The sequence below is a fragment of the Saimiri boliviensis genome, chromosome 14, assembly GCF_048565385.1.
Source record: "Saimiri boliviensis isolate mSaiBol1 chromosome 14, mSaiBol1.pri, whole genome shotgun sequence".
Lineage (NCBI taxonomy): Eukaryota > Metazoa > Chordata > Mammalia > Primates > Cebidae > Saimiri > Saimiri boliviensis.
Genome location: NC_133462.1, coordinates 34,638,672 through 34,662,804, shown reverse-complemented (window position 1 = coordinate 34,662,804; position 24,133 = coordinate 34,638,672). Strand labels below are relative to the sequence as shown.

The 24,133-nt window shown below is 44.5% G+C and overlaps 1 protein-coding gene across 3 annotated transcripts in view; it reads right to left on the bottom strand.

Annotated features, from left to right (window-relative positions):
- Positions 1-24,119, bottom strand: part of LOC101052320 (uncharacterized) — a 45,142-nt gene extending 21,023 nt beyond the window's left edge. The window contains exons 1-3 of one of the 3 annotated variants that reach the window (XM_074384569.1): positions 23,855-23,870; positions 22,146-22,190; positions 7-97 (exon numbers count right to left, since the gene is read on the bottom strand). Coding sequence is in view for 1 of the 3 variants with exons in the window: in XM_003941748.4 (XP_003941797.1) it covers positions 22,146-22,190; positions 23,855-23,971 (162 nt within the window). In the remaining 2 variants the exon portion in view is untranslated. Of the gene's footprint in view, positions 1-6; positions 11,943-22,145; positions 22,191-23,854 lie in introns of those variants that run through there. The other 2 variants (XM_003941748.4, XM_074384567.1) reach the window with 2 other exon arrangements.
- Positions 24,120-24,133: the final 14 nt, after the last annotated feature.

Below are 24,133 nucleotides of genomic sequence, written 5' to 3'. Positions count from 1 at the left end.
TCCGACCTGTAGTATCAGCTACTCAGGGCACTGAGGCAGGAGAATCACTTGAGTCCAGGAGTTCAAGACCAGCATGGGTGATACGAACAGACCCCATCTCAATTAAAAAAGAAAAAAGAAAAAGACATGGAGGAATCTTGACTTGAAAATATGTTATTGAAACTATATTATAAACTACAATATAAACTCGAAAATATATTATTAGGCCAGGTATGGTGGTCCATAATCCCCAGCACTTTGGGAGGCCAAGGCGAGCAGATCACCTGAGGTCGAGAGTTCAAGATCAGCCTGACCAACATGACGAAACCCCATCTCTACTAAAAATAGAAAAATTAGGTGGGCGTGGTGGCACACGCCTGTAGTCCCAACTACTTGGGAAGCTGAGGCAGGAGAATTGCTTGAACCCAGAAGGCGGAGGTTGCAGTCAGCCGGGATCGCATCACTGCACTCCAGCCTAGCAACAGAGTGAGACTCTGTCTCAAAAAAAAAAAAAAAAAAAAGAAAAGAAAATACATTAGTAAGTGAAAGAAGCTAATCTTTTTTTTTTGGGCGGGGGGGGATGGAGTTTCGCTCTTGTTACACAGGCTGGAGTGCAATGCGCGATCTCAGCTCACCGCAACCTCCGCCTCCTGGGTTCAAGCAATTCTCCTGCCTCAGCCTCCTGAGTAGCTGGGATTACAGGCACGCGCCACCAGGCCCAGCTAATTTTTGCATTTTTAGTAGAGACGGGGTTTCACCATGTTGACCAGGATGGTCTCGATCTCTCGACCTCGTGATCCACCCGCCTCAGCCTCCCAAAGTGCTGGGATTACAGGTGTGAGCCACTGCACCCGGCGAAAGAAGCTAATCTTAATCGCTATATATTGTATAGTTTCAAAGATGACATTCAGAAAAATACAAAATTATGGCAGAGTAAAAAGACTTCTGATTGTCAAGAATTTGGGGAGAAGAAGGAGGGATTAATGAATAGGGGAAGAATGGGATATTTAGGTGAGGGAAAGCATCCTATATGATGCAGTTATGATGAACAGCAGTTAATATACATTTGCCAAAACCCATAGATTGTTAATGGAGTCAGCCGTAATATAACCTGTGGACTTCGAGGCATCAGTATCAATTAGATGGATTAAAGTAATACAAAATATAAAAAGGACAAACTACGTGGAGGCAGAGCGGTCAAGTGGGAACACTATACTTTCTCATCAATTTTTCTATAAGTCTAAGCCGGGCGCGGTGGCTCAAGCCTGTAATCCCAGCACTTTGGGAGGCGGAGGCGGGTGGATCATAAGGTCAAGAGATCGAGACCATCCTGGTCAACATGGTGAAACCCCGTCTCTACTAAAAATACAAAAAAGTAGCTGGGCGTGGTGGCGCGTGCCTGTAATCCCAGCTACTCAGGAGGCTGAGGCAGGAGAATTGCCTGAACCCAGGAGGCGGAGGTTGCGGTGAGCCGAGATCGCGCCACTGCACTCCAGCCTGGGTAACAAGAGCGAAACTCCGTCTCAAAAAAAAAAAATAAATAAAAATAAAAATAAAAACAATTTTAAAAGTGAAGGGAATCATCAGGTAAGTCACCGTTGAAAAGGGACTTAGCCAAAACTGATAGCTGAGTATTTACCAATGCTGATTAGATGGAGCCAGTTACTGCCAGAATGTTGGAGACTGGGTATAGGGCACAACCACATCATCAAGGTTGCAATAACCCACCATTAGATACCATTTATTCTTTCCAGGTTTAACAATAGGCTAAATTGGGCTATTAAAACAAGAAGCACCAGGAATAACAGCTCTTCACTAAATAGGTCTTGTACAATGGGTTTCAATCCTTGAAGACTCTGTTTAATTGACATTTGGCCACATTAAGGACTTTAACTGGGAGTAGGGATGGTAAGGTCCCTGGGATTCTATTTTATTTTTTATTTTATTTTATTTTATATAAAGCCGAGGTTTCACTATGTTGGTCAGGCTGGTCTTGAACTCCGGACCTCAGGTGATCTGCCTGCCTTGGCCTCCAAAGTGCTTGGATTACAGGCGTGAGCCACCACTTTTATTTTGTTAAGGCAATTTGTAACTGTCAAAGAGTTCATTAGAGTTCATTTAAATTATGGTGACTCACAACTGTAATCCCAGCGCTTTGGGAGACTGAGGTGGGCAGATCACTTGAAGTCAGGACTTCAAGACCAGCCTGGCCAACATGGTGAAACCCCACCTCTATTAAAAAATACAGAAAATTAGCCAGGCATAGTAGCAGGCACCTGTAATCCTAGCTACTCAGGAGGCTCATGCAGGAGAAATCGCTTGAACTTGGAAGGCAGAGGCTGCAGTGAGCTGAGATCACACCACTGCACTCCCGCCTGGGCGACAGACTGAGAGTCTGTCTCAGCACTTCTGCCTGGGCAACAGAGCAAGACTCCATCTCAAAATAAATAAATACATAAATTATAGGGTGTACCTTGCTTACATTTAGTGGGATTCTTGGATATAACTGATTCCTAGGATTGATTAATCCCATCAAGGGTTGTCAGTTAGTGCATTACAGAGATGCCAAAATTAATTCAGGCTGGGCGCAGTGGCTCACACCTGTAATCCCAACACTTTGGGAGGCCGAGGTGGGTGGATCACGAGGTCAAGAGTTCAAGACCAGCCTGGCCAATATGGTGAAACCCTGTCTCTACTAAAAATACAAAAATTAGCTGGGTGTGATAGTGCACACCTGTACTCCCAGCTACATGGGAGGCTGAGGCAGAAGAATCACTTGAACCTGGGAGGTGGAGGTTACAATGAGTCGAGAATGCACCACTGCACTCCACCTGGGCAACAGAGCGAGACTTCTCTAAATAAATAAATAAATAAATAATTCAAAACCAGGCTGAGCCTGGTGACTTATGCCTATAATCCCAGCACCTTGGGAGACCAAGGAAGGATTATTGCTGGAGCACAGGAGGGTGAAACCAGAAATATATATATACATATATATGATTTTTAAAACAATAAAATTAATTCAGAACCAATGTCAGAGAGGCCTAAAAGCCATGCACGTGTAATGTCCTTTTCTTTTTTAGTTGCATAACTCTTTTACTATGTTTTGGATTTACAATTAGGTCAAAACATAGAAAAATGCTTTTTCTTTTTTTCTTTTTTTGTAGAGAAAGGGAGGAGAGGGTGAATGGGTTAGAGGAAGGAAGAAAGGAAGCTTCATCTTTCTTTTGTTTCCTTCCTTTTTTCATCCTTCTCTGTTTTGTTTCTGTGGTCGCTTGATACACTCCAGGCAGAAAGGTTATGTTCCTATCTTAATATTTATTAATTTTTTTTTTTCCTCCAGAGAACCTCAAATCGTAATCATCAGCGTTATGGGCTTCGCCCATGACACTGTTGGCATTAAAAGGTTTCAGGCCTGAGCCAGGTGACTCTCATCTGTAATCCCAGCACTTTTGGAGGCGGATAAGGGCTTGGTTTCAGGAGTTTAAGACCAGCCTGGCCAGCAGTCCCACCTCCACTAATAATACAAAAATTAGTCCAGTCTGGTGGCAGACGCCAGTAATCTCAGCTACTCAGGAGGCTGAGGCAGGAAGAACTGCTTGAACCTGAGAGGCAGATGTTTCCATGAGCTGAGATCATGCCACTGCACTCCTGCCTTCGAAAAAGCAAGATTGTGTCAAGGAAAAAAAAAAAAAAAAAAGGAAAAGAAAAAAAGGTGGTTTGGGCCACCACAGCAGCTCACACCTATAATCCCAGTACTTTAGAAGTTTGAGGCAAGTGAATCAGGAGTTCGAGAACAGCCCGGTCATCGAAAGGCAACATCATCTCTATTAAAAATAATAAAGTGGGCCGGGTGTGGTTGGCACACGCCTGTAATCCCAGCTACTCGGGAGCCTGAGGCATGAGAATTGCTTCAACCTGGGAGGCAGGGGTTGCAGTGAGCCAAGACGGTGTTACTGCACTCCAAACTGGGCGACAGAGCAAGAGTCTACCAAAAAAAAAAAAAAAAAGCCGGGCCCGGTAGCGCACGCTGGTAATTCTAGCACTTTAGCAGGCCAAGGAAGGTGGATTGCCTGAGCTCAGGAGTTCAAGACCAGCTTGGGGCACACGGTGAAACCCTGTCTCTACTAAAAATACAAAAAATTAGCCTGGTGTGGCGTCATGTGCCTGTAATGCCAGCTACTCGGGAAGCTGAGACAGGAGCATTGCTTGAACCTGGGAGGTGGAGGTTGCAGTGAGCCTAGATCACGCCATTGCACTCCAGCCTGGGCAACAGACCCAAACTCTGTCTTAAAAAAGAAAAAGTGATTTGATCAAGGAATCCAAAGGAAAGAAACGCAAATGTTCTAATCTGTTTAGATAAGTAATTGCCTCTCCACCGTTAATACGGAAAACCCACAATCAAAAGGTAAATACATTCACAAAGGCCAGGCATGATCATGCCTGTAATCTCAACATTTTGGGAGCCCAAGGCAAGAGAATCCTGATGCCAGGCGTTTGAGACTAGCATGAGCAACATAGCAAGATCTTGCGTCTACACAGTAAAAATTTAAAATTAGCCAGTAGTGGCAGGTGCCTGTAGTCCCAGCTACTCAGGAGGCTGAGGCGGGAGGATCGCTTGAGTCCCAGTGTTTGAGGATGCAGTAAGGTTTGATGGCGCCACTGCACTTAAACCTGAGCGGCACAGCGAGACCGTGTCTCAAAAACAAATTCCCAAACTTGAGAGCGGCAACCCAGACAGTGGGTTAGTGCCTGGTGATGACAGCAGGGGCATCTGAGCAGCCACAGGAACGAACTCAAGAGCTCCACGCTCGCCCTCCTCTCCCTTGGCGGCAAAATAAAATGCTCCCTCCTCCAGGCTTCAGTTCTCACAAGCGGATTCACCTTAACGTTCTGACCCAAATGGATTCTCAAACGCACGAACCCGACACCCAAGTGGGGATTCCCCATCATGACTTTCCCGTGGCCCCCGCACAATCTTGGGAGACGCGGGGTTGCGGGTGCGCAACTGCCCGGAAAGGGCACCGGGGCTGGGGCCGCAGCCGCAGGGGTGGAACGGGACGCCTGAGGTCCCAGCTGCCGGCCCAGCCCTACCCTGCTGGGAGACCCTCGGGTGTCCTGGCCCGAGCTACGCCACGGGGACTCGAGTCCCGCCACAGCCGGTTCCAACAAGCCCCCTCCTCAGGTCTCGGGACTTCCGGCCCCGAACACTCACCATTTCTCGGCTTACGGGGGCTCCAGGAGTCCTCACTACCTGCAGGTCCCAGGGCGACAAAGAGCATGCAACACCCGAGAGAGTCTTCTGCGGTGGACGAGACGCAACCCCAGCGAACCGCTACAATAAGGATATTCACACGCCCAAGCAGCGCTGGGGTCCACGCCCCTTTCCAGCAGTGATGCTGATTGGACAGTTTGTGTGGTGGCCCCTCCCCTCCCCCGCGGAGTGACAGTCATGCAGGAGAGCACGTCATTGAGCCAAGCTCCATGGTTAGAGTGGGTTTTCCCTTGCGGGGATATTTGCATGTGAGCCCAACTTTGTTCTTTGCCCTAGGTCCATTTTTAAGGGGCCTATTCAGTAGTGTTAAGTGTAGTTACATTGTGAAACCAATCTCTAGAAATGATTTCCTCTTGCAAATTTGAAACTCTTTTTTTTTTTTTTTTTTTTTTTGAGACGGAGTCACTGTTGTTACCCAGGCTGGAGTGCAATGGCGCGATCTCGGCTCACCGCAACCTCCGCCTCCTGGGTTCAGGCAATTCTCCTGCCTCAGCCTCCTGAGCAGCTGGGATTACAGGCACGAGCCACCATGCCCAGCTAATTTTTTTGTATTTTTAGTAGAGTCGGGGTTTCACCATGTTGACCAGGATGGTCTTGATATCTTGACCTCGTGATCCACCCACCTCGGCCTCCCAAAGTGCTGTGATTACAGGCGTGAGCCACGGCGCCCGGGTCTGAAACTCTTAACGATTGAATGACATCCCATTTACCGCTCACCCTCAGCCCCTCACACCCACTATTCTACACTATTCTACTTTTTGATTGTATGTAGTTCACTGTGGGTACCTCATACGAGTGGAATTATTCTGTATTTGTCTTTTACTGACTGGTTTATTTCACTTAGCATAATGTCCTCAATCTTCATCATGTTGTTGCCCAAAGTGTTGGGATTACAGGTGTGAGCCACCTGGACAAGTCAATTGTCCAGTACCGCCAAGGAGAGCAATAGGTGTAATAACCTGCTTTTTGCCAGCTAAAACTATCTCTTTCTCAGACTAAAAGCTGTTCAGGCTTTATGTTAGCTTCATGAGCTGCACAGACTCCATCTTAGCTTCTTCATGTTAGTTATTTTTCCACCATTAAGTATTTAACTATAGTATGTAGCTGGGGCAGGCTGACACTGGGCACCTCCAGGAATGCATTTGTTGATAAGAGGCCGGATTAAGTGGTACCAGCAGAGCCTGGGAATGCAAGTGCTGTCAAGCGCCTAGAGCCCCCATTATCTATAAGTTGTTTATCTTTTATGACAACTTTACCCCTCATACCTGGCACTGTTTTATTTCCCATGTGCTAGTTTATCTTTTAATTTTTTGCTTACTCTTGCTTTTGTGAAAAATTTGCTTCAGATAGGTTCCCCCTCCCCTTCAAAACTAGAGTATAAAAGACCACCTAACTATTTCTTAGGGGCCGAGAGAATTTTGGGCTTTAGCCACCTGTCAGTCGAAGGCATAATAAAGGACTCATAATTCAATCTCGGAGTGTGGTGCATTCCTTGACTTGCAAGGGTACAACAAAGGGTTCGCTCATACATCCGCTTTGCATTTTGGTTGAGATAGGTTTCAAGTTGGTTTTAAGTCTGTTCGGCCTGCGTGTACTCGCCCCTTGTGTTTGTCCGAAATCTGTCTCCACTTGTCTGTGTATCTGTCTTGTCCCTTTTGATACCACATAAACTTGAAAATAGGAGGTATGGGGCACATTCCCACTAAGAATCCTCTGGGAAGGAAAAATAATTTTTTTTTTAAGAAGCTCAATGGTTAATCAACTCCTCTCCTTAAACTGGGTGTGGTGGCTCACGCCTGTAATCCCAGCACTTTGGGAGGCCGAGATGAGTAGATTACTTGAGGAGAGGAGTTCTCGACCAGGCTAGGCACCATGGTGAAACTCCGCCTCTATTAAAATACAAAAAATAAAAAATTAGCCAGGTGTAGTGGCATGTGCCTGTAGTCCCAGCTACTCAGGAGGCTGAGGCAGGAGAATTGCTTGAATTCTCCTGAATTGGCAGAGATTGCAGTGAGCCGAGCTCACGGCCAAAATACTCCAGTCTGGATGACAGAGTGAGACGCTGCCTAAAAAAAAAAAAAGGCAGCTTAATTAAAAGCTAATATCTGGTCGGGCGAGGTGGCTCAGGCCTGTAATCCCAGCACTTTGGGAGGCTGAGGTGGGCAGATCACCTGAGGTTGTGAGTTCAAGACCAGCCTGACCAACATGAAGAAATGCCCCCCCCCCACCAAGTAAAAATACAAAATTAGCCGGGTGTGGTGGCAGATGCCAGTAATCTCAGCTACTCAGGAGCCTGAAGCAGGAGAATCACTTGAATCTGGGAGGTTGCAGTGAGCCGAAATTGGGACACTGCACTCCAGCCTGGGTAACAAAGCAAAACTCTGTCCCCACCCCCTACAAAAAAAGGCCAGCTACAGTGTCTAACACCTGTAATCACAGCACTTTTGGAGGCCGAGGAGGGTAGATCCTGAGGTCAGGAGTTGGAGACCAGCCTGGCCAACATGACGAAATCCCATCTCTACTGAAAATACGAATATTAGCCAGGCATGGTGGTGGGCACCTGTGATCCCAGCTATTCGTAAGGCTGAGGCAGGAGAATTGCTTGAACCTGGGAGGCAGAAGTTGCAGTGAGCCAAGATCATGCCACTGCACTCCAGCCTGGACAACAAAGCAAGACTCCGTCTCAAAAACAAAAACAAAAACAAAAACAAAAACAAAAACCACCTAGGATTCAGTATGGTTCCTTATACAATCCTATGATAGATTTCTATAATTTTATGTTTCATCTAGCATCCATCTTTTTTTCTTTTCTTTTCTTTTTTTTTTTTTTTGAGACAGTCTTGCTGGAGTGCAGTGGTGTGATCTTGGCTTACTGCAACCTCTGCCTTCCAGGTTCAAGCGATTCTCCTGCCTCAGCATCCTGAGTAACAGGCATGTGCGACCATGCCCAGGTAATTTTAATTTTTATATTTTTAGTAGAGATGGGGACTACAGGCACGCACCACCAGGCCTGGGTAATTTTTTTGTATTTTAGTAGAGACAGGGTTTCACCATGTTGGCCAGGATGGTATTCATCTCTTTACCTCGTGATCCACCAAAGTGCTGGGATTATAGGTGTTAGCCACGGGCCAGGGCCAGCATCCATCTTTAATCTCCCTCTAGCACCACCAGATTTTTTCTCTCTGTACCTTAAAATGTAAATTTTGCTATCTGATTTTTCACCTAAGACTTGTTTCCTTCAATATGCAGACCCACAGCTATTTAGCTGACAACTGCCAGGGTAATAAACCAGGTTATCAAGAGTTTGCAGGTCTAAAATAGGGAGGAAAAAAAAAGGATGTTTTATGAACCTATAAAATGTACTTCTAGCTGGCAGTGGCTCACTCCTGTAATCCCAGCACTTTGGGAGCCTGTGGTGAGCAGATCATGAGGTCAGGAGATCGAGACCATCCTGGCTAACACGGTGAAACCCCATCTCTACTAAAAATACAAAAAATTAGCTGGGCATGGTGGCACACGACTGTAGTCCCAGTTACTCAGGAGGCTGAGGCAGGAGAATCCCCTGAACCTGGGAGGCAGAGATTGCAGTGGGTCAAGATCACACCACTGCACTCCAGCCTGGGCGACAGGGCAAGACACCATCTCAAAAAGAAAAAAAGGACTTCTTCTGGCTGGGCACTGTGGCTCACACCTGTAAGCCCAGCTCTTAGGGAGGCAGAGGCAGGAGGATAGCTTGAGCCCAGGAGTTCAAGACTTGCCTGGGTGATATAGTGAGACCTTGTTGTCCACAAAAAAGAAAAAAACAAAAAGACCCCCAAAAAAATGTACTTATATTGGCATGCCTAATAGGTCTTTATGTGTTGTGTACAGTGCTTCACAACTGAAAAAATAAAAAGACCTCTAATTAATTGGCTTAAAAATAAAAGCACTTAAATACTTTCACAGAAAAAAAGAAAGAGTAGTCAAATGCTTTTTCAAGTTTACGTGATTTAACTACAAGCTTTAATAAATAAGCTAGATTTAAGATTACTGGCAAAGTAATATTAGAAATGTCTTGGCCAGGCACGGTGGCTCACCCTCTAATCATAGCACTTTGGGAGGCCAAGGTGAGTGGGTCACAAGGTCAGGAGTTCAAGACCAGCCTGACCAACATGGTGAAATCCGTCTCTACTAAAAATACAAAACAATTTTGCTGAGCATGGTGGTGCACGCCCGTAATCCCAAGTACTTAGGAGGCTGAGGCAGGAGAATCGCTTGAACCCAGGAGGCAGAGGTTGCAGTGAGCCAAGATCACACCACTGCACTCCAGCCTGGGTGACAGAGCAAGACTCTGTCTCAAAAAAAAAAAAAAGAAAGAAAGAAAGAAATGTCTTAAGAATTGCCAACATACATTTGTCTTTGCATTTACTGACCAAACAATTTCATACTTATCCCTGCCAAACACAATAAGGTATCAACATTTGGCATGGAGACTACAAAACTATAAACTCAGCCCAAAACAGAATGATCTTTGCTTGTGTACTTTTTAATAAATATTAATATTCATAGCTGCATCTTGAATTATTTGGTAAAATAAAACAACTTCTAATCTTGTGTCTTTAGGCAGTCTAGTCCACAGGCATAAAGGAGGTTTGTTATGGGAAACAACTATTATCATCTTTGTTTCAAAGTTAAACTATAAACTAAGTTAATAAACAAGGATAGTTTGGAGGTTAGAAGCAAGATGAAGTCAGTTAGGTCAGATATTTTTCATTGTCTCAGTTATAATTTTGCAATGCTTTTTTCATAACTTTAAATGATGACCATCACAGTTTTCATAAACAATCTAGGTAAACAAATAATTAGGTAAGTGTAATGGAATACTCATAAACAACTTGTCATAATTTATTTATTTACCTTAGTTATTTATTTTTGAGACAGAGTCTTACTCTGTTGCCCAGTCAGGAGTGCAATGATGTGGCTCACTGCAACCTCTGCCTCCCAGGTTCAAGCGATTCTCATGCCTCAGTCTCTCAAGCAGCTGGAACTACAGGCATCCACCACCATATCTGGCTAGTTTTTGTATTGTTATTAGAGATGGGGTTTCACCATGTTGGCCAGGCTGGTCTCCAACTCCTGACCCCAAGTGATCCACACACCTCAGCCTCCCAAAATGCTGGGATTACAGGCATAAGCCACTATACCTGGCCCAAACTTGTCACAATTTAGAATCTAAAGTTATATTAAACAATAGATATTTCATTGAGTATTTTCCAATAAAAATATATTGTAGAAACATTATTTTTTGAAAAAGTTGTATCCTTTTTAAAGGGTAAATAATTTTTGTCTAATTCAAAGCTTATTTAAAGGTTATATATAATACAAGGTAAAAGGAACCAGGAAATAAAAGAGATATAAAGAGAGGTGGAGGTTGCAGTGAGCTGAGATTTCACCACTGCACTCCACCCTGGGCAACAGAGTGAGACTCTGTCTCAAAAAAAAAAAAAAAAAAAAGCTGGGAACCATGGCTCATACCTGTAATCCCAGCACTTTGGTAGGCCAAGGTGGGCAGATCATGAGATCAGGAGTTCAGGACCAGCCTGACGAACATGGTGAAACCCCTTCTCTACTAAAAATACAAAAATTAGCCAGTCGTGGTGGTGCTTGCCTGTAATCCCAGCTACTCAGGAGGCTGAGGCAGAAGAATAACTTGAACCTCAGAGGCAGAGGTTGTGTGAGCCAAGATGGCACCACTGCACTCCAGCCTGGTGAGACTCCATCTCAAACAAAGGAAAACAAGACATGAAGAAAATTATAAAAATAAATAGGTATTTTTGGTTCAAAAAAGGCTTAAAGAAAAGATATTTTATATAAAAAAGGGGCTTGTATAAATTCTTGTCCTAAAGTAAAATGATTGGTTTTTTAAAAAGAAGGATATTTGGACAAATCAGAAATTCAAAGCATATCACAGATTGTTCATGGAAGTCGTGAAAGAATTTATGAAAGGGAATATATGCAAGTAATGTACCATTTAAAGGTGATTAGGCCTGCCTCCTGAATGCTTCATAAAATGTCATTATGACTCTTATTTTTTTTGAGACGGAGTTTCGCTCTTGTTACCCAGGCTGGAGTGCAATGGCGCGATCTCGGCTCACCGCAACCTCCGCTCCCTGGGTTCAGGCAATTCTCCTGCCTCAGCCTCCTGAGTAGCTCGGATTACAGGCACGTGCCACCATGCCCAGCTAAATTTTTGTATTTTTAGTAGAGACGGGGTTTCACCATATTGACCAGGATGGTCTTGATCTCTTGACCTTGTGATCCACCCGCCTTGGCCTCCCAAAGTGCTGGGATTACAGGCTTGAGCCACTGCGCCCGGCCAAAATGTCATTATGACTCTTAACTGTACAACTTGCCTGCTTTACAGCTAGCGAAGACCTGGGGCACATGAAGTGACATACTGGAATGAGTCAGGCCTTATCTGCACTTCTGTCTAGGTTCTAGAATTCCTATCTGGTACATAATTAAAATCACTTACCAGGTTTTTCACCAAAAGTAAAAGTTGCTAAGAGTCAACATTGTAGTGCCAGGCGCGGTGTCTCGAGCCTGTAATCCCAGCACTTTGGGAGGCCGAGGCGGGTGGATCACGAGATCGAGAGATCGAGACCATCCTGGTCAACATGGTGAAACCCCGTCTCTACTAAAAATACAAAAAAATTAGCTGGGCATGGTGGCGCGTGCCTGTAATCCCAGCTACTCAGGAGGCTGAGGCAGGAGAATTGCCTGAACCCAGGAGGTGGAGGTTGCGGTGAGCCGAGATCGCGCCATTGCACTCCAGCCTGGGTAACAAGAGCGAAACTCTGCCTCAAAAAAAAACAAACAAAAAAACAAAACAAACAAACAAAAAAAAACAAACAACAAAAAAAAGAGTCAACATTGTAACATGTTGACTCTATTGAGACTATTGGAAAAAACAGTTTTATATGCAAGGTGTGTAAGGAAAATAGAGTATACTTTTGGTAAAAAGATTAGAAGAAGGCATGGAATGTGAGTTTTTTGCCTAAACTAAAAGGTTAAAGTATTAAGTTACATAAAATAAAGCTGAAGGTTTAAGCAAGTTGTAGGTTGATTGTAAAACAAATTCTGTGTGTAAACATATTGGCTAATGTTAAAGGGTTATTATCCAGTTTTTCTGTAAATTCAACATTAAAATAAAAACACAACAGGTTTCTCTTAGAGCATTAACCTATGCTTTAACAACAATTTCGAAGGGTTATAAAAGATCTATAAAAATTGCCAAACATTAAAGTTGGGTAAACATGTCAATAAGGTTTTATTAAGAATTGGGTTCAACATTAATAGCACACTAATGTAAAGGTAAAATTCGGCTTATTTGGTACAAAAATCATACAGCAAGCAATGTCAACTATAAAATGGGGTTTAGTTTTCTTTGGATTATATCTGTATAAATATGTTATTGGCATGTGTTCCAAAATTATGGAAAACTCCTATAATTCTGATATATCTTAGTGCACATTATCAGTAATAATTATATTTATGTTAAATTATTGTGTGCCACAGAGGTAACAGATTTCCTTGTCAATTGTGTCTTTGACTATGGCTACCCTAAAACTTTGTCATCCATAAGCAATTGTTGTCTTATTTTGGTCCTCTTTAGCAGGTAGTTTTAAAACCAGCTATAAAGCTCTAACAGGTGTTCCTGAATGCAAGTTTTTGATAACTTTGGAGATTGTGACATCAGAATAGACAAAAATGTTCAGTCTTGGATGGCTAAAATGTTCATTAACATCAAGCAGGACAAGAATTAACTGCATTAACTGAATTAGAAGATTGAAGTGATCTTTTTGAGTTTTGCTTAAAATATTGCTGATCCTTCGTTTTATTTTTCAAAGTCAATAAAACTTTTCTTTTGAGCTATTGACAGCTTTTCACAATTAAGTATATGCCTATGAACCAAATTTGGAACATATTTGTTTCCTCTCTGCCTGATTTCTCCAGAGTTTGGAAACTATTTGTGAGTATTCTTAATTTAATGGCAATATGGTTATTTGCAGAAGTACAATAAGAATCTGTTTTCTTTTATAACAGGACACAATTGAAAAAAACTGGTTATTTTACCAAGGCTTTGACCGGAATGGTATGCTTTCCTTTAAGAAATTAAAGCTGAGGCCGGGCGCGGTGGCTCAAGCCTGCAATCCCAGCACTTTGGGAGGCCGAGGCAGGTGGATCATGAGGTCAAGAGATCGAGACCATCCTGGTCAACATGGTGAAACCCCGTCTCTACTAAAAATACAAAAAATTAGCTGGGCATGGTGGCGTGTGCCTGTAATCCCAGCTACTCAGGAGGCTGAGGCAGGAGAATTGCTTGAACCCAGGAGGCGGAGGTTGCGGTGAGCCGAGATGGTGCCATTGCACTCCAGCCTGGGTAACAAGAGTGAAACTCCATCTCAAAAAAAAAAAAAAAAAGAAAAAAAGAAATTAAAGCTGATTATGTAAGCCAATAAAGCCTTTGGAAAGCTGGCCTCAGATTTTGTGTACAGTCCCTGTACAGGGTTTCTGATCTGTGGTAAGTAAAGAATGTCACTTTCTGACAGGCCAGGAGTCCCAAGTTATCTTGGAACCTTAAGAGGAGAGGAATTCACTCAACTCACAGGTATCTGATGGCACAAATCCATGGCTGGGCTCAGCTTTAAAAAGTCTTATCTCGACCAGCTGCAGTGGCTAACATCTGTAATCCCAGGACTTTGGGAGGCTGAGGCAGGCAGATCACAAGGTCAGGAGTTTAAGACCAGCCTGACCAACACGGTGAAACCCTGCCTCTACTAAAAATACAAAAATTAGCTAGGTGTGGTAGTGCACACCTGTAACCCCTACTCAGAAGGCTGAGGAGCTCCTGAGGCTCAGGAGCTACTCAGGAGGCTGAGGCAGGAGAATCACTTGAACCCAGGAGGTAGAGGTTGCAGTGAGCCAAGACTGTGCCACTGCACTCTAGCCTGGGTGAAAGAGCGGGACTTCATCTCTAAATAAATAAATAAAGTCTTGCCAGGCACAGTGGCTCAGGGCCTGTAATCCCAGCACTTTGGGAGGCTGAGGCAGGCAGATTACGAGGTTAGAGCTTGAGACCAGCCTGACCAACATGGTGAAACCCCATCTCTACTAAAAATACAAAAATTAGCTAGGCATGGTGGCATGCACCTGTAATCCCAGCTACTCTGGAGGCTGAGGCACGAGAATCGCTTGAACCTGGGAGGCAGAGATTGCAGTGAGATGAGATTGCACTACTGCACTCCAACCTGGGCGACAGAGTGAGACTCAGTCTCAAAGAAAATAAAGTACAGAGGCCAGGTGCAGTGGCTCATGCCTGTAATCCCAGCACTGTGGGAGGCCAAGGGGCGGATCACAAGGTCAAGAGATCAAGACCATCCTGGCCAACATAGTGAAACCGCATCTCTACTAAAATATAAAACTTAGCTGGGCATGGTGGCATGCGTCTGTAGTCCCAGCTACATGGGAGGCTGAGGCAGGAGAATTGCTTGAACCCAGGAGGCGGAGGTTGCAGTGAGCTGAGATTGCACCACTGCACTCCAGCCTGGCACCTCGAGACAGAGCAAGACTTGTCTCAAAAAAAAAAGAAAAAAAATCCAAAAAAAAAAAAAAAAAAAAGAAAATACAAAATAAAATAAAGTCTTATCTCAGATTCCTTCTATGGAACAAAGTTCCATGCAAGCCAATTTTTTAAAAGGTCTACGTGAAAAATAATTATTCTTGCTGCACTTTATACAAATAATCTGGCCAAGTATAATAAAGCAAACCAAATCTATGATTTGTCTTTTGGTAAACATGAGAAACTAGAGAAAGCAAAATTATGTTTCAAAAACTATAGTATACCTGTTACTAGATTCTAGTCTTGCCTAATGTTTTTCAATTTTTACTATTTTCTATAATTTGGATTGAATTCTAATTTTTCTGGCTAAAATTCTCCAAAATAATGTTTTCAATTTTTTCCTTTTTCTTTTCCCTTTTCCCCATTTTTCCTAATTGGCCATCACTGAAACCTAAGCTGTGCTTTCATAAAGCCCTGTGAACTGAAGACTGACCAATTTAAACTTCAGAATAAAACAGCAGCAACCTATTTATGTGTGTTGCTGTTACATGTTGTTCCAAAACATCCCTTGAGCTCATACTATGTCTCAGCAGCCACTGCCTTTAAGCCCCCGAAACAGAGAGTGCTACCAGGAAGAAATCGACCTCTTCCACTCCAGCACTGCATTTGGTACCTTATAATTATGACCCCCTCTCAGCAGGAAGTACTCAGAAAGATTATAACGCCCCATCTTCCTGTGATTCTCATGATAAATAAATATACAAGCATGATATAAATCATGCACAAATTCACAGTAGGGATTGTGGCAGCCTAGATCTGACTAACAGTGGCTTCCATAACAACTGTCTCAGCACTGACTGACTGGTTAAGTTACAAACAAAAAGTTGAGAGAGCCAGTGCCCATATACAAAGGCTGGAAGGTAACAAAAGCCCACCAAGAGTTTTACCTAAGCCTTTCCTGGGCCTTAAAGCATGACAAGATAATGAAAGAATTCTTAACAGGACCTGTTTAGGATGAAACAAGTTTTATTTGGGGTCTGAAGAAACTCCCCAGGCCTCCATAAACAAGTTTATTGGGATTTGAAGGAACTCCCCAAACCTCCATGATTTAGGAGACAAGATAAGGGTAATCACCCCAGCACCTGGACCCATTTAGATTAAGCAAATTCACTGAGGTTTCAGAGGAAGGTCTTCAGGACTCAGATCTTAGTTATAGATTAGAAGAAGTTAATCAGTCATATCTTGAGATGAATGCACACTTACACATAGACATATAGCTTAGAGGGTGTATAAGCTCTGGAAAACTTTGTAATTTGAGGTGGTCTGGCAGTATTTTCCAGGCCTTCTCCCTGTAACTGATTACAGAAATAAAAACTCTCTCCTTTCCCAGTTCATCTGCATCTCATTATTGGGCCATGAGAATAAGCAGCCCCACCTTCAGTTTGGCCAGGGAACACCCTCCTTTGGGAAGCTGAGCTGGATGGATTGCTTGATCCCAGGAGTTCTAGACCAGCCTGGCCAACATGACAAAACTCAACTCTCCAAAAAATACAAAAATTAGCCAGGTGTGGTTGTGCATGCCTGCAGCCCCAGCTACTTAGGAGGCTGAAGTAGGGGGATTGTTTGAGCCTGGAAAGTGGAGGTTGCAGTGAGCCAAGGCTCACAACATTCCAGTCAGGGAGACAGACTAGACCCTGTCTCAAAAAATAAAATAGAATTGGGGTCTCACTTTGTCACCCAGGCTAGACTACAGTGGTACAATCATAGCTCACTGCAGCCACAAACTCCCAGTCTCCAGCAATCCTCACCACAGCCACTGAGCAGCTGGGATTAAAGTGTGTGCTACAACCCCTGGATAATTTTCTTTAATAAGATATAGGGCTGCAGTATATTGCCCAAGCTGGTCTTGAACTCCAGGCCTCAAACAATCCTGCCACTGTGCTTGGTCCAATTTTATTATTTTTTTGTATATCTATCCAATTGTCACAACACCAATTTTTGAAAATAATACTATGTCCCCATTCCTGGCGCTGTTTTTGAAACTCAGTTGAACATATATATATGGGCTTATTTCTTGAATTTCAATTCAGTGCCATTGATCTCCCATGTCTGAATTAACTCATGTATTTGACATGAAAATTTTGCTGCTACTGGAGACTGGGTGACATAAAGTGTATATGAAAAAAACCTCTGGCTGGTGTGGTGGCTCCCGCTTGTAATCTCAGCACTTTGGAAGGCCGAGGCGGGCAGATCACCTGAGGTCAGGAGTTTGAGACAAGCCTGGCCAACATGGTGAAACCCAATCCCTACCATCTCTGCCAAAAAATAAAAAAAATTAGCTGGGCGTGGTGACATGCACCTGTAGTCCCAACTATGTGGGAAGTTGAGGCAGGAGAATCACTTAAACTCTGGAGATGGAGGTTGCAGTGAGCCGAGATCGTGCTGCTGCTCTCCAGCCTGGGCGACACAGCAAGACTGTCTCAAAAAAAGAAAACCACCGAGGTCTTCCTAGAGAGTAATGGTCATCTGCACAGTGCAGCTCATCATGCATTTTTTTCTTTTTTCTTTTTTTTTTAATTTGTTGAGACTGGGTCTCACTATGGTTACCCAGGCTGGAGTATAGTGGTGTGACCTCAGCTCACTGCAGCTGTGACCTCCTAAGCTCAGATTATTCTTTTGCCTCAACCTCCTGAGTAGCTGGGTGGGCCCAAAGGTGTGCGCCGCCATGCCTGACTAGTTTTTTGTATTTTTAGTAAAGATAAGGTTTCACCATGTTGGCCAGGCTGGTCTCGAACACGTGGGTTCAGGCAATCCACCTGCCTCAGCCTCCCAGAGTGCTGGGATTACAGGCAGGAGCCACTGCACCTGGCCCCATCATGGGTTTTTCTTATGTGCAGAGTACTTTTTCAAATCCACAGTGATTTCCCAGTTGGCATACCAACAAGAACTATGGATTTTTAGAGAATATCCAAGTTATAATTGAGTCAAACTGCAGACAGAGGGTATCATTTTGAGCACCACCCCTCAGTTTGGTGGAAAAGAAAGTTGTGATATTGTGAAATATATATTTTGGGTTTTGTCCAGGGTTCCTGGCTCACAGTTGCTAAAAATCTTGTAATTTCCTAAGCGACCAGCGACCAGAGGAATCAGAGTCTCTTTTGTTAGAAGATTTGGCCTGCCTGTAATCCCACCATTTTCGAAGGCTGAGGCAGGCAGACTGCTTGAGCCCAGGAGTTGAAGACCAGCCTGGGCAACACAGTGAGACCCCATCTCTACAAAAAATACAAAAATTAGCCAGGCATAGGGGTGAGTGCCTACAGGCTCAGCTAATGGAGAGGCTGAGGTGAGAGGATCTCCTGAGCTCAGGGAGGTCAAGACTACAGTGAGCTGTGACAACACTACTGTACTCCAGCCTGGGTGACAGAGTAAGACTCTGTCTCAAAAAAAAAAAAAAAAAAAAAAAATGCTGGGCACTGTGGCTCACATCTGTAATCCAGTACTTTGGGAGGCCATGGTAGGTAGATGGCTTGAGCTCAGTGTTTGAGACGAGTCTTGGCAACATGGCAAAACCCCATCTCTACTAAAAATTAAAAAAAAAAAAAAAGCTAGATGTAGTGGCATGCACCCGTAGTCCCAGTTACTCAGGATCCTGAGGTGGGAGAACTGCTTGAACCCTGGGGTGAAGGCTGCAGTGACACAAGATTATGTCACTGCATTCCAGTCTGGGTGACAGAGTGAAGGAGACCCTCTCTTGAAGAAAAAATGGCCTTTTGTCTTCAGTTCTTAAAATAGCTGTAGAAGAGTGAAAGAAATGTCTTTAGTTATTCATAACCATCCCCTTTCTACCACAGCTAAGTTTATGTTAATGAGGAGATTTTTGGAATGCTCCTACAAACCATAGGATGGGAGGCTAGTTGCCAGGGAAACCAACCATGTGATTAGAGCCTTGAAACTTTCAGCTGTGTCCCCACCTCCAGGGAGGAAAGAGAAAACAAAGTTGAGTTAATCACCAATAGTGAATGACGTGATTAATCATGTCGCCATAATAAAGCCACCATAAACACCCAAAAACAGGGCTCAGAGTCTTCTGGTTGGTAAATAAGAACATAACCATGTGCCCAGAGGTATCTCTTCATCTGGCTGTTCATTTGTATTATTTAAAATATCCTTTGTAGGGCTAGGCCCAGTGGCTCACGCCTGTAATCCCAGCACTTTGGGAGGCCAAGCAGGGTGGATCAGTTGAGGTCAGGAGTTCGAGACCAGCCTGACCAACATGGTGAAGCCCATCTCTACTAAAAATACAAAAATTGTCCAGGTGCAGTGGTTCACACGTGTAATCCCAGCACTTTGGGAGGCTTAGGTTGGTGGATCACGAGATCAAGAAATTGAAATCATCCTGGCCAACATGTTGAAATCCTGTCTCTACTGAAAATACAAAAAATACCCGCGCATGGTGGTGTGCGCCTATAGTCCCAGCTTCTTAGGACACCAAGGCAAGAGAATCTCTTGAACCTGGGAGTGGAGGTTGCAGTGAACCAAGATCACACCACTGCACTCCAGCCTGGGCAATAGAGCAAGACTCTGGCTCAAATTTAAAAAATTAGCCAGGCGTGATGGTGGGCACCTGCAATCCCAGCTACTTGGGAGGCTGAGGCAGGAGAATCACTTGAACTCGAGAGGTGGAGGTTGTGGTGAGCCAAGATTGTGCCACTGCACTCCAGCCTGGGCAACAAGAACAAAACTCCATCTCAAATTAATTAATTAATTAATTAAAAAATAAAATATTCTTTGTAGGCTGGGCACAGTGGTTCACACCTGTAATCCCAGGACTTTGGGAGGCAAGGCAGGTGGATCTCGTGAGGTCAGGAGTTCAAGACCAGCCTAGCCAACATGGTGAAACTTTTTTTTTTTTTTTGAGGTGCAGTTTCACTCTGTCACCCAGGCTGGAGTACAAGTGGCATGATCTCGGCTCACTGCAACCTCCACCTTCCAGGTCCAGGCAATTCTTCTGCCTCAGTGTCCCAAGTACCTGGGATTACAGATATGCACTACCATGCCTGGCTAAAAAAATGTTTTTACAAAAAATTAACCAAGTATGATGGCACACACCTGTAATCCCAGCTACTAGGGAGGCTGAGGCAGGAGGACTGCTTGAGCCTGTGAGGTCAAGTCTGCACTGAGCTGTGATCTTCCCACTGCACTCCAGCCTGGGTGATAGAACATGATAATAAAATATAATAATAATAATAGTAATAATGGAACCTCTCGGTATTAAAGTCCAAATGTGTGTCACCACATATACTGAGTGCTGTCAAAAACTGAAAGCTCAGGCCAGGTGTGGTGGCTCACACCTGTAATCCCTGCACTTTGGGAGGCTCAGGCAGGAGGACTGCTCGAAGCCAGGAGTTTGAGACAAGCCTGGGCAACATAGTGAGAACCCTGTCTCCAAAAACAAAACAAAACAAAAAAGTAACAGGAATAGTATAGCATCTGCAGACAGAGAAGTAGCAGCAAATCAGTGGAGGCCAGGATTGAGATTTCCATAGCCATCATGACTGTCCCCATTTGGGATTTCGGTAGACAGGAAGGACAGTGACCTAGACACTGAAAAATACCAGCATGCTGAACTTAAGGACTGGCCTCATTGAAACTGTCGCAGGAGCTCCTGGCCAGGAAAGTCGCACTGAAGCTCCCATGTGCCAAGGAACCCAGGATTCACGAAATAGTCAATAACCAAATTGTGGTTTTATGTGATGATGTTTTCAGGCTCATGTTATGTATCCATATGCATGGAGGCTGTAGTCATTCCCCATGAAATTCCTCCCACCTCAGCCTCCCAAAGTGTTGGAATTAGAGACTTACTTAGATCAGGGAATAGATAGCAATGATGGAATTGGGTACCCCTGATACCAACCAGTGCCTTATCCCTCTCTTGTATGGTAACCTTGAAGGTCAGAACTGCAGGGATCATTTTGGCCAAACTATGTAAACAAGTAAACATAACTCCAAATATGTGGTTTTTTTTTTTTTTTTTTAGACGGAGTTTCGCTGTTGTTACCCAGGCTGGAGTGCAATGGCACGATCTCGGCTCACCGCAACCTCTGCTTCCTGGGTTCAGGCAATTCTCCTGCCTCAGCCTCCCAAGTAGCTGGGACTACAGGCACGCGCCACCATGCCCAGCTAATTTTTTGTATTTTTAGTAGATACGGGGTTTCACCACGTTGACCAAGATGGTCTCGATCTCTTGACCTCATGATCCACCTGCCTCAGCCTCCCAAAGTGCTGGGATTACAGGCATGAGCCACTGCGCCTGGCCCAAATATGTGGTTTTTATGTTGTTGTTGTTTTTTTTTTGAGACCATCACAGGTCACTGCAGCCTCAACATCCCAGGTTGAAGCTATCCTCCAGCCTCAGCCTCCCGAGGAGCCTGGACTATAAGCACATGCCATCATGCCCAGCTAATTTGATTTATCTATCCATTATTTATTTATTTATTTTTGGGACAGAGTCTCACTCTGCTGCCCAGGCTGGAGTACAGTGGTGTGATCTCAGCTCACTGCAACTTCCGCCTCCTAGATTCAAGTGATTCTCGTGCCTCAGCCACCCAGGCAGCTGGGATTACAGGCATGCCCCACCAGGCCCAGCTAATTTAAAAAATATTTTTAATAGAGATGAGGTTTCACCATGTTGGCCAGGTTGGTTTGAACTCTTGGCCTCAAGTGATCTGCTCACCTCACCTCCCAAAGTGCTGAGATTACAGGCATGAACCACTGTGCCCAGCCAATTTTTAAATGTTTTGTAGAGACAGAGTCTCACTACGTTGCCCACACTGATCTCAAACTCCTAGACTCAAGCGCTCCTTCCACCTCAGTCTCCCAAAGTGCCAGGATTATAGGCATGAGCCACTGCACCCAACCCAAATGTAATATTCCAAAGGATGCAAGTGGCTGTAATGGGATGGCCAATGAAGGTAAGGGACAATGAAGTTACAGGATGAGGGCAATGAACAGAACATACCTGAAGGCCTTGTTATTGGCCTTGTGCAATGAACAGAACATACCTGAAGGCCTCGTTATTGGCCTTGTGCAATGAACAGAACATACCCGAAGGCCTCGTTATTGGCCTTGTGCAATGAACAGAACATACCTGAAGGCCTCGTTATTGGCCTTGTCTTGATGCTTTACAAAGACCCCAAGAACTCCCCCACAAAGAGGCCACAGAAGCACAAGCCCAAAAAGTCATTATAAACCAGGAAGGTTGCCACACTGACAGGTAGCCATCTTACTTACAGTTTGAGTCTTGACGTTTTGTCCATGGTGTACACTGTTCTGCATCTGATTAGAAAGAGGAAGATGCATTTTGTGAGTTACATTTGACAACTGTGGATGCATTGTTTCCCCTGCATCTACCTGTACACACAAAGCTACAAGAAGGGTGGGTCATGAGAGTTTTCAAGATTACACTGCTTCCTCTATAGCGGGGAAAATGAAACATGTTTCTACTTTAAAACAACTTTTAGAGACAATCTCTCTCTCTCCCAGGCTGGAATGCAGTGGCACAATCTTGGCTAACTGTAACCTCAAACTCTTGACATTAAGTGATCCTCCTGCCTCAGCCTCTGAAGTAGCTAGGACTACAGGTGAACACCATGCCCAGCTAATTAAAAAAAATTTTTTTAATGGGGTCTTGATACGTTGCCCAGGCTGGTCTTGGACTCTTGGCCTTTCAAAGCTCTGTAGGCATACTCTAGAAAACTTATTTGAGATAAATTTCTTTCCACTTTACAGCAACACAGATGGAACTAGAGGTCATCATCCTAAGTGCAATGATGCAGAAACAAAAAGTCTAAAACAGCATCTTCTCACATATAAGTGGGAGCTAAACAATAGGTAAACATGGGCAAACAGAGTGGAATAATAGACATTGCAGATGCCAATAGGTTGGAGAGAAAGAGGGGATGAGGGATGAAATATTACCTACTGGGTACAATATGAACTATTTGGGTGATGGGTGTACCAAAAGTCAGACTTCACCCCTATGAAATAAATCCATGTAACACAAGTGCATTTGTAACCATAAATCTACGAAAAGAAAAATAAAAATGAAAAAGCAATAAAAACATGCTTAAAAAAAAAAAATCCTGGCCGGGCGCAGTGGCTCAAGCCTCTAATCCCAGCACTTTGGGAGGCCGAGGCGGGTGGATCACGAGGTTGAGAGATCGAGACCAACCTGGTCAACATGGTGAAACCCCGTCTCTACGAAAAATACAAAAAATTAGCTGGGCATGGTGGCGTGTGCCTATAATCCCAGCTACTCAGGAGGCTGAGGCAGGAGAATTGCCTGAACCCAGGAGGCGGAGGTTGCGGTGAGCCGAGATCGCGCCATTGCACTCCGGCCTGGGTAACAAGAGCGAAACTCCGTCTCAAAAAAAAAAAAAAAAAAATCCTTCCAGAGTAAAATGCAGTTTACTGAACACGTCTCATAGATGTGGTTGGTCTGAAAAGAGTCCCTGTGCCCAGGTTAGGGTTGCAATTTCCCACCAGAGCCAAGTGCTCGGGTGTCCTACGGTTTCTTTTTTCTTTCTTTCCTTTCCTTTTTTTTTCCCCCTTAAGATGGGTTCTGTCTATGTTGCCCAGACGGAACTCAAACTCCTGGCGTCACTTGATCCTCCCACCTCAGCCCACCCACCGTTCCCCCTGTCCCCACACAAGCGCCACCCCAAGTAGCTCTGCCTCAGCCCATCCACCTTCCCCCCACCCACGCTCCCAGCAGCTGAGACTACAGGTGTGTACTACCACGCCCTAGCTTGGGGTTACTTTTCTAAAGTGCCAAATGTGTGAAGGTGGGAAAAAGAAAGGTGGAAGCATCCACGCTGTTACAGTCAAGGATTAAAATGCAGCCACACTTTTTATTACACATGATGGGGTAACTGTCTGTTTATAAATAAAGGTCACTATTTCATAAGAGGCCTTACAACATTATGCCAAGCCCCTAGTACCTGGAGCACAGCAGACCCTCCTGTTCCTGTGCGGCCTTGAGTAGACGACCACTTGCTCTGGGCTTGCTCCTCGAGGGGTCGCTCCATCTGGAAACTGAGACTGGAATTCCTGCGCATCCCTGTCCCCGCATCCAGAAACACAGAAGGCTTCCGTGTCCGACCCGAGATCCGGAACAATTTCTGCTTCAACACAATTGTCCACGGAGGGCACTAGTTCCGTCCCACCGGCGGAAGCGGGGTCTGCCTAGCTACAAGACCTGCCGCCCAGCTGTCATTTGG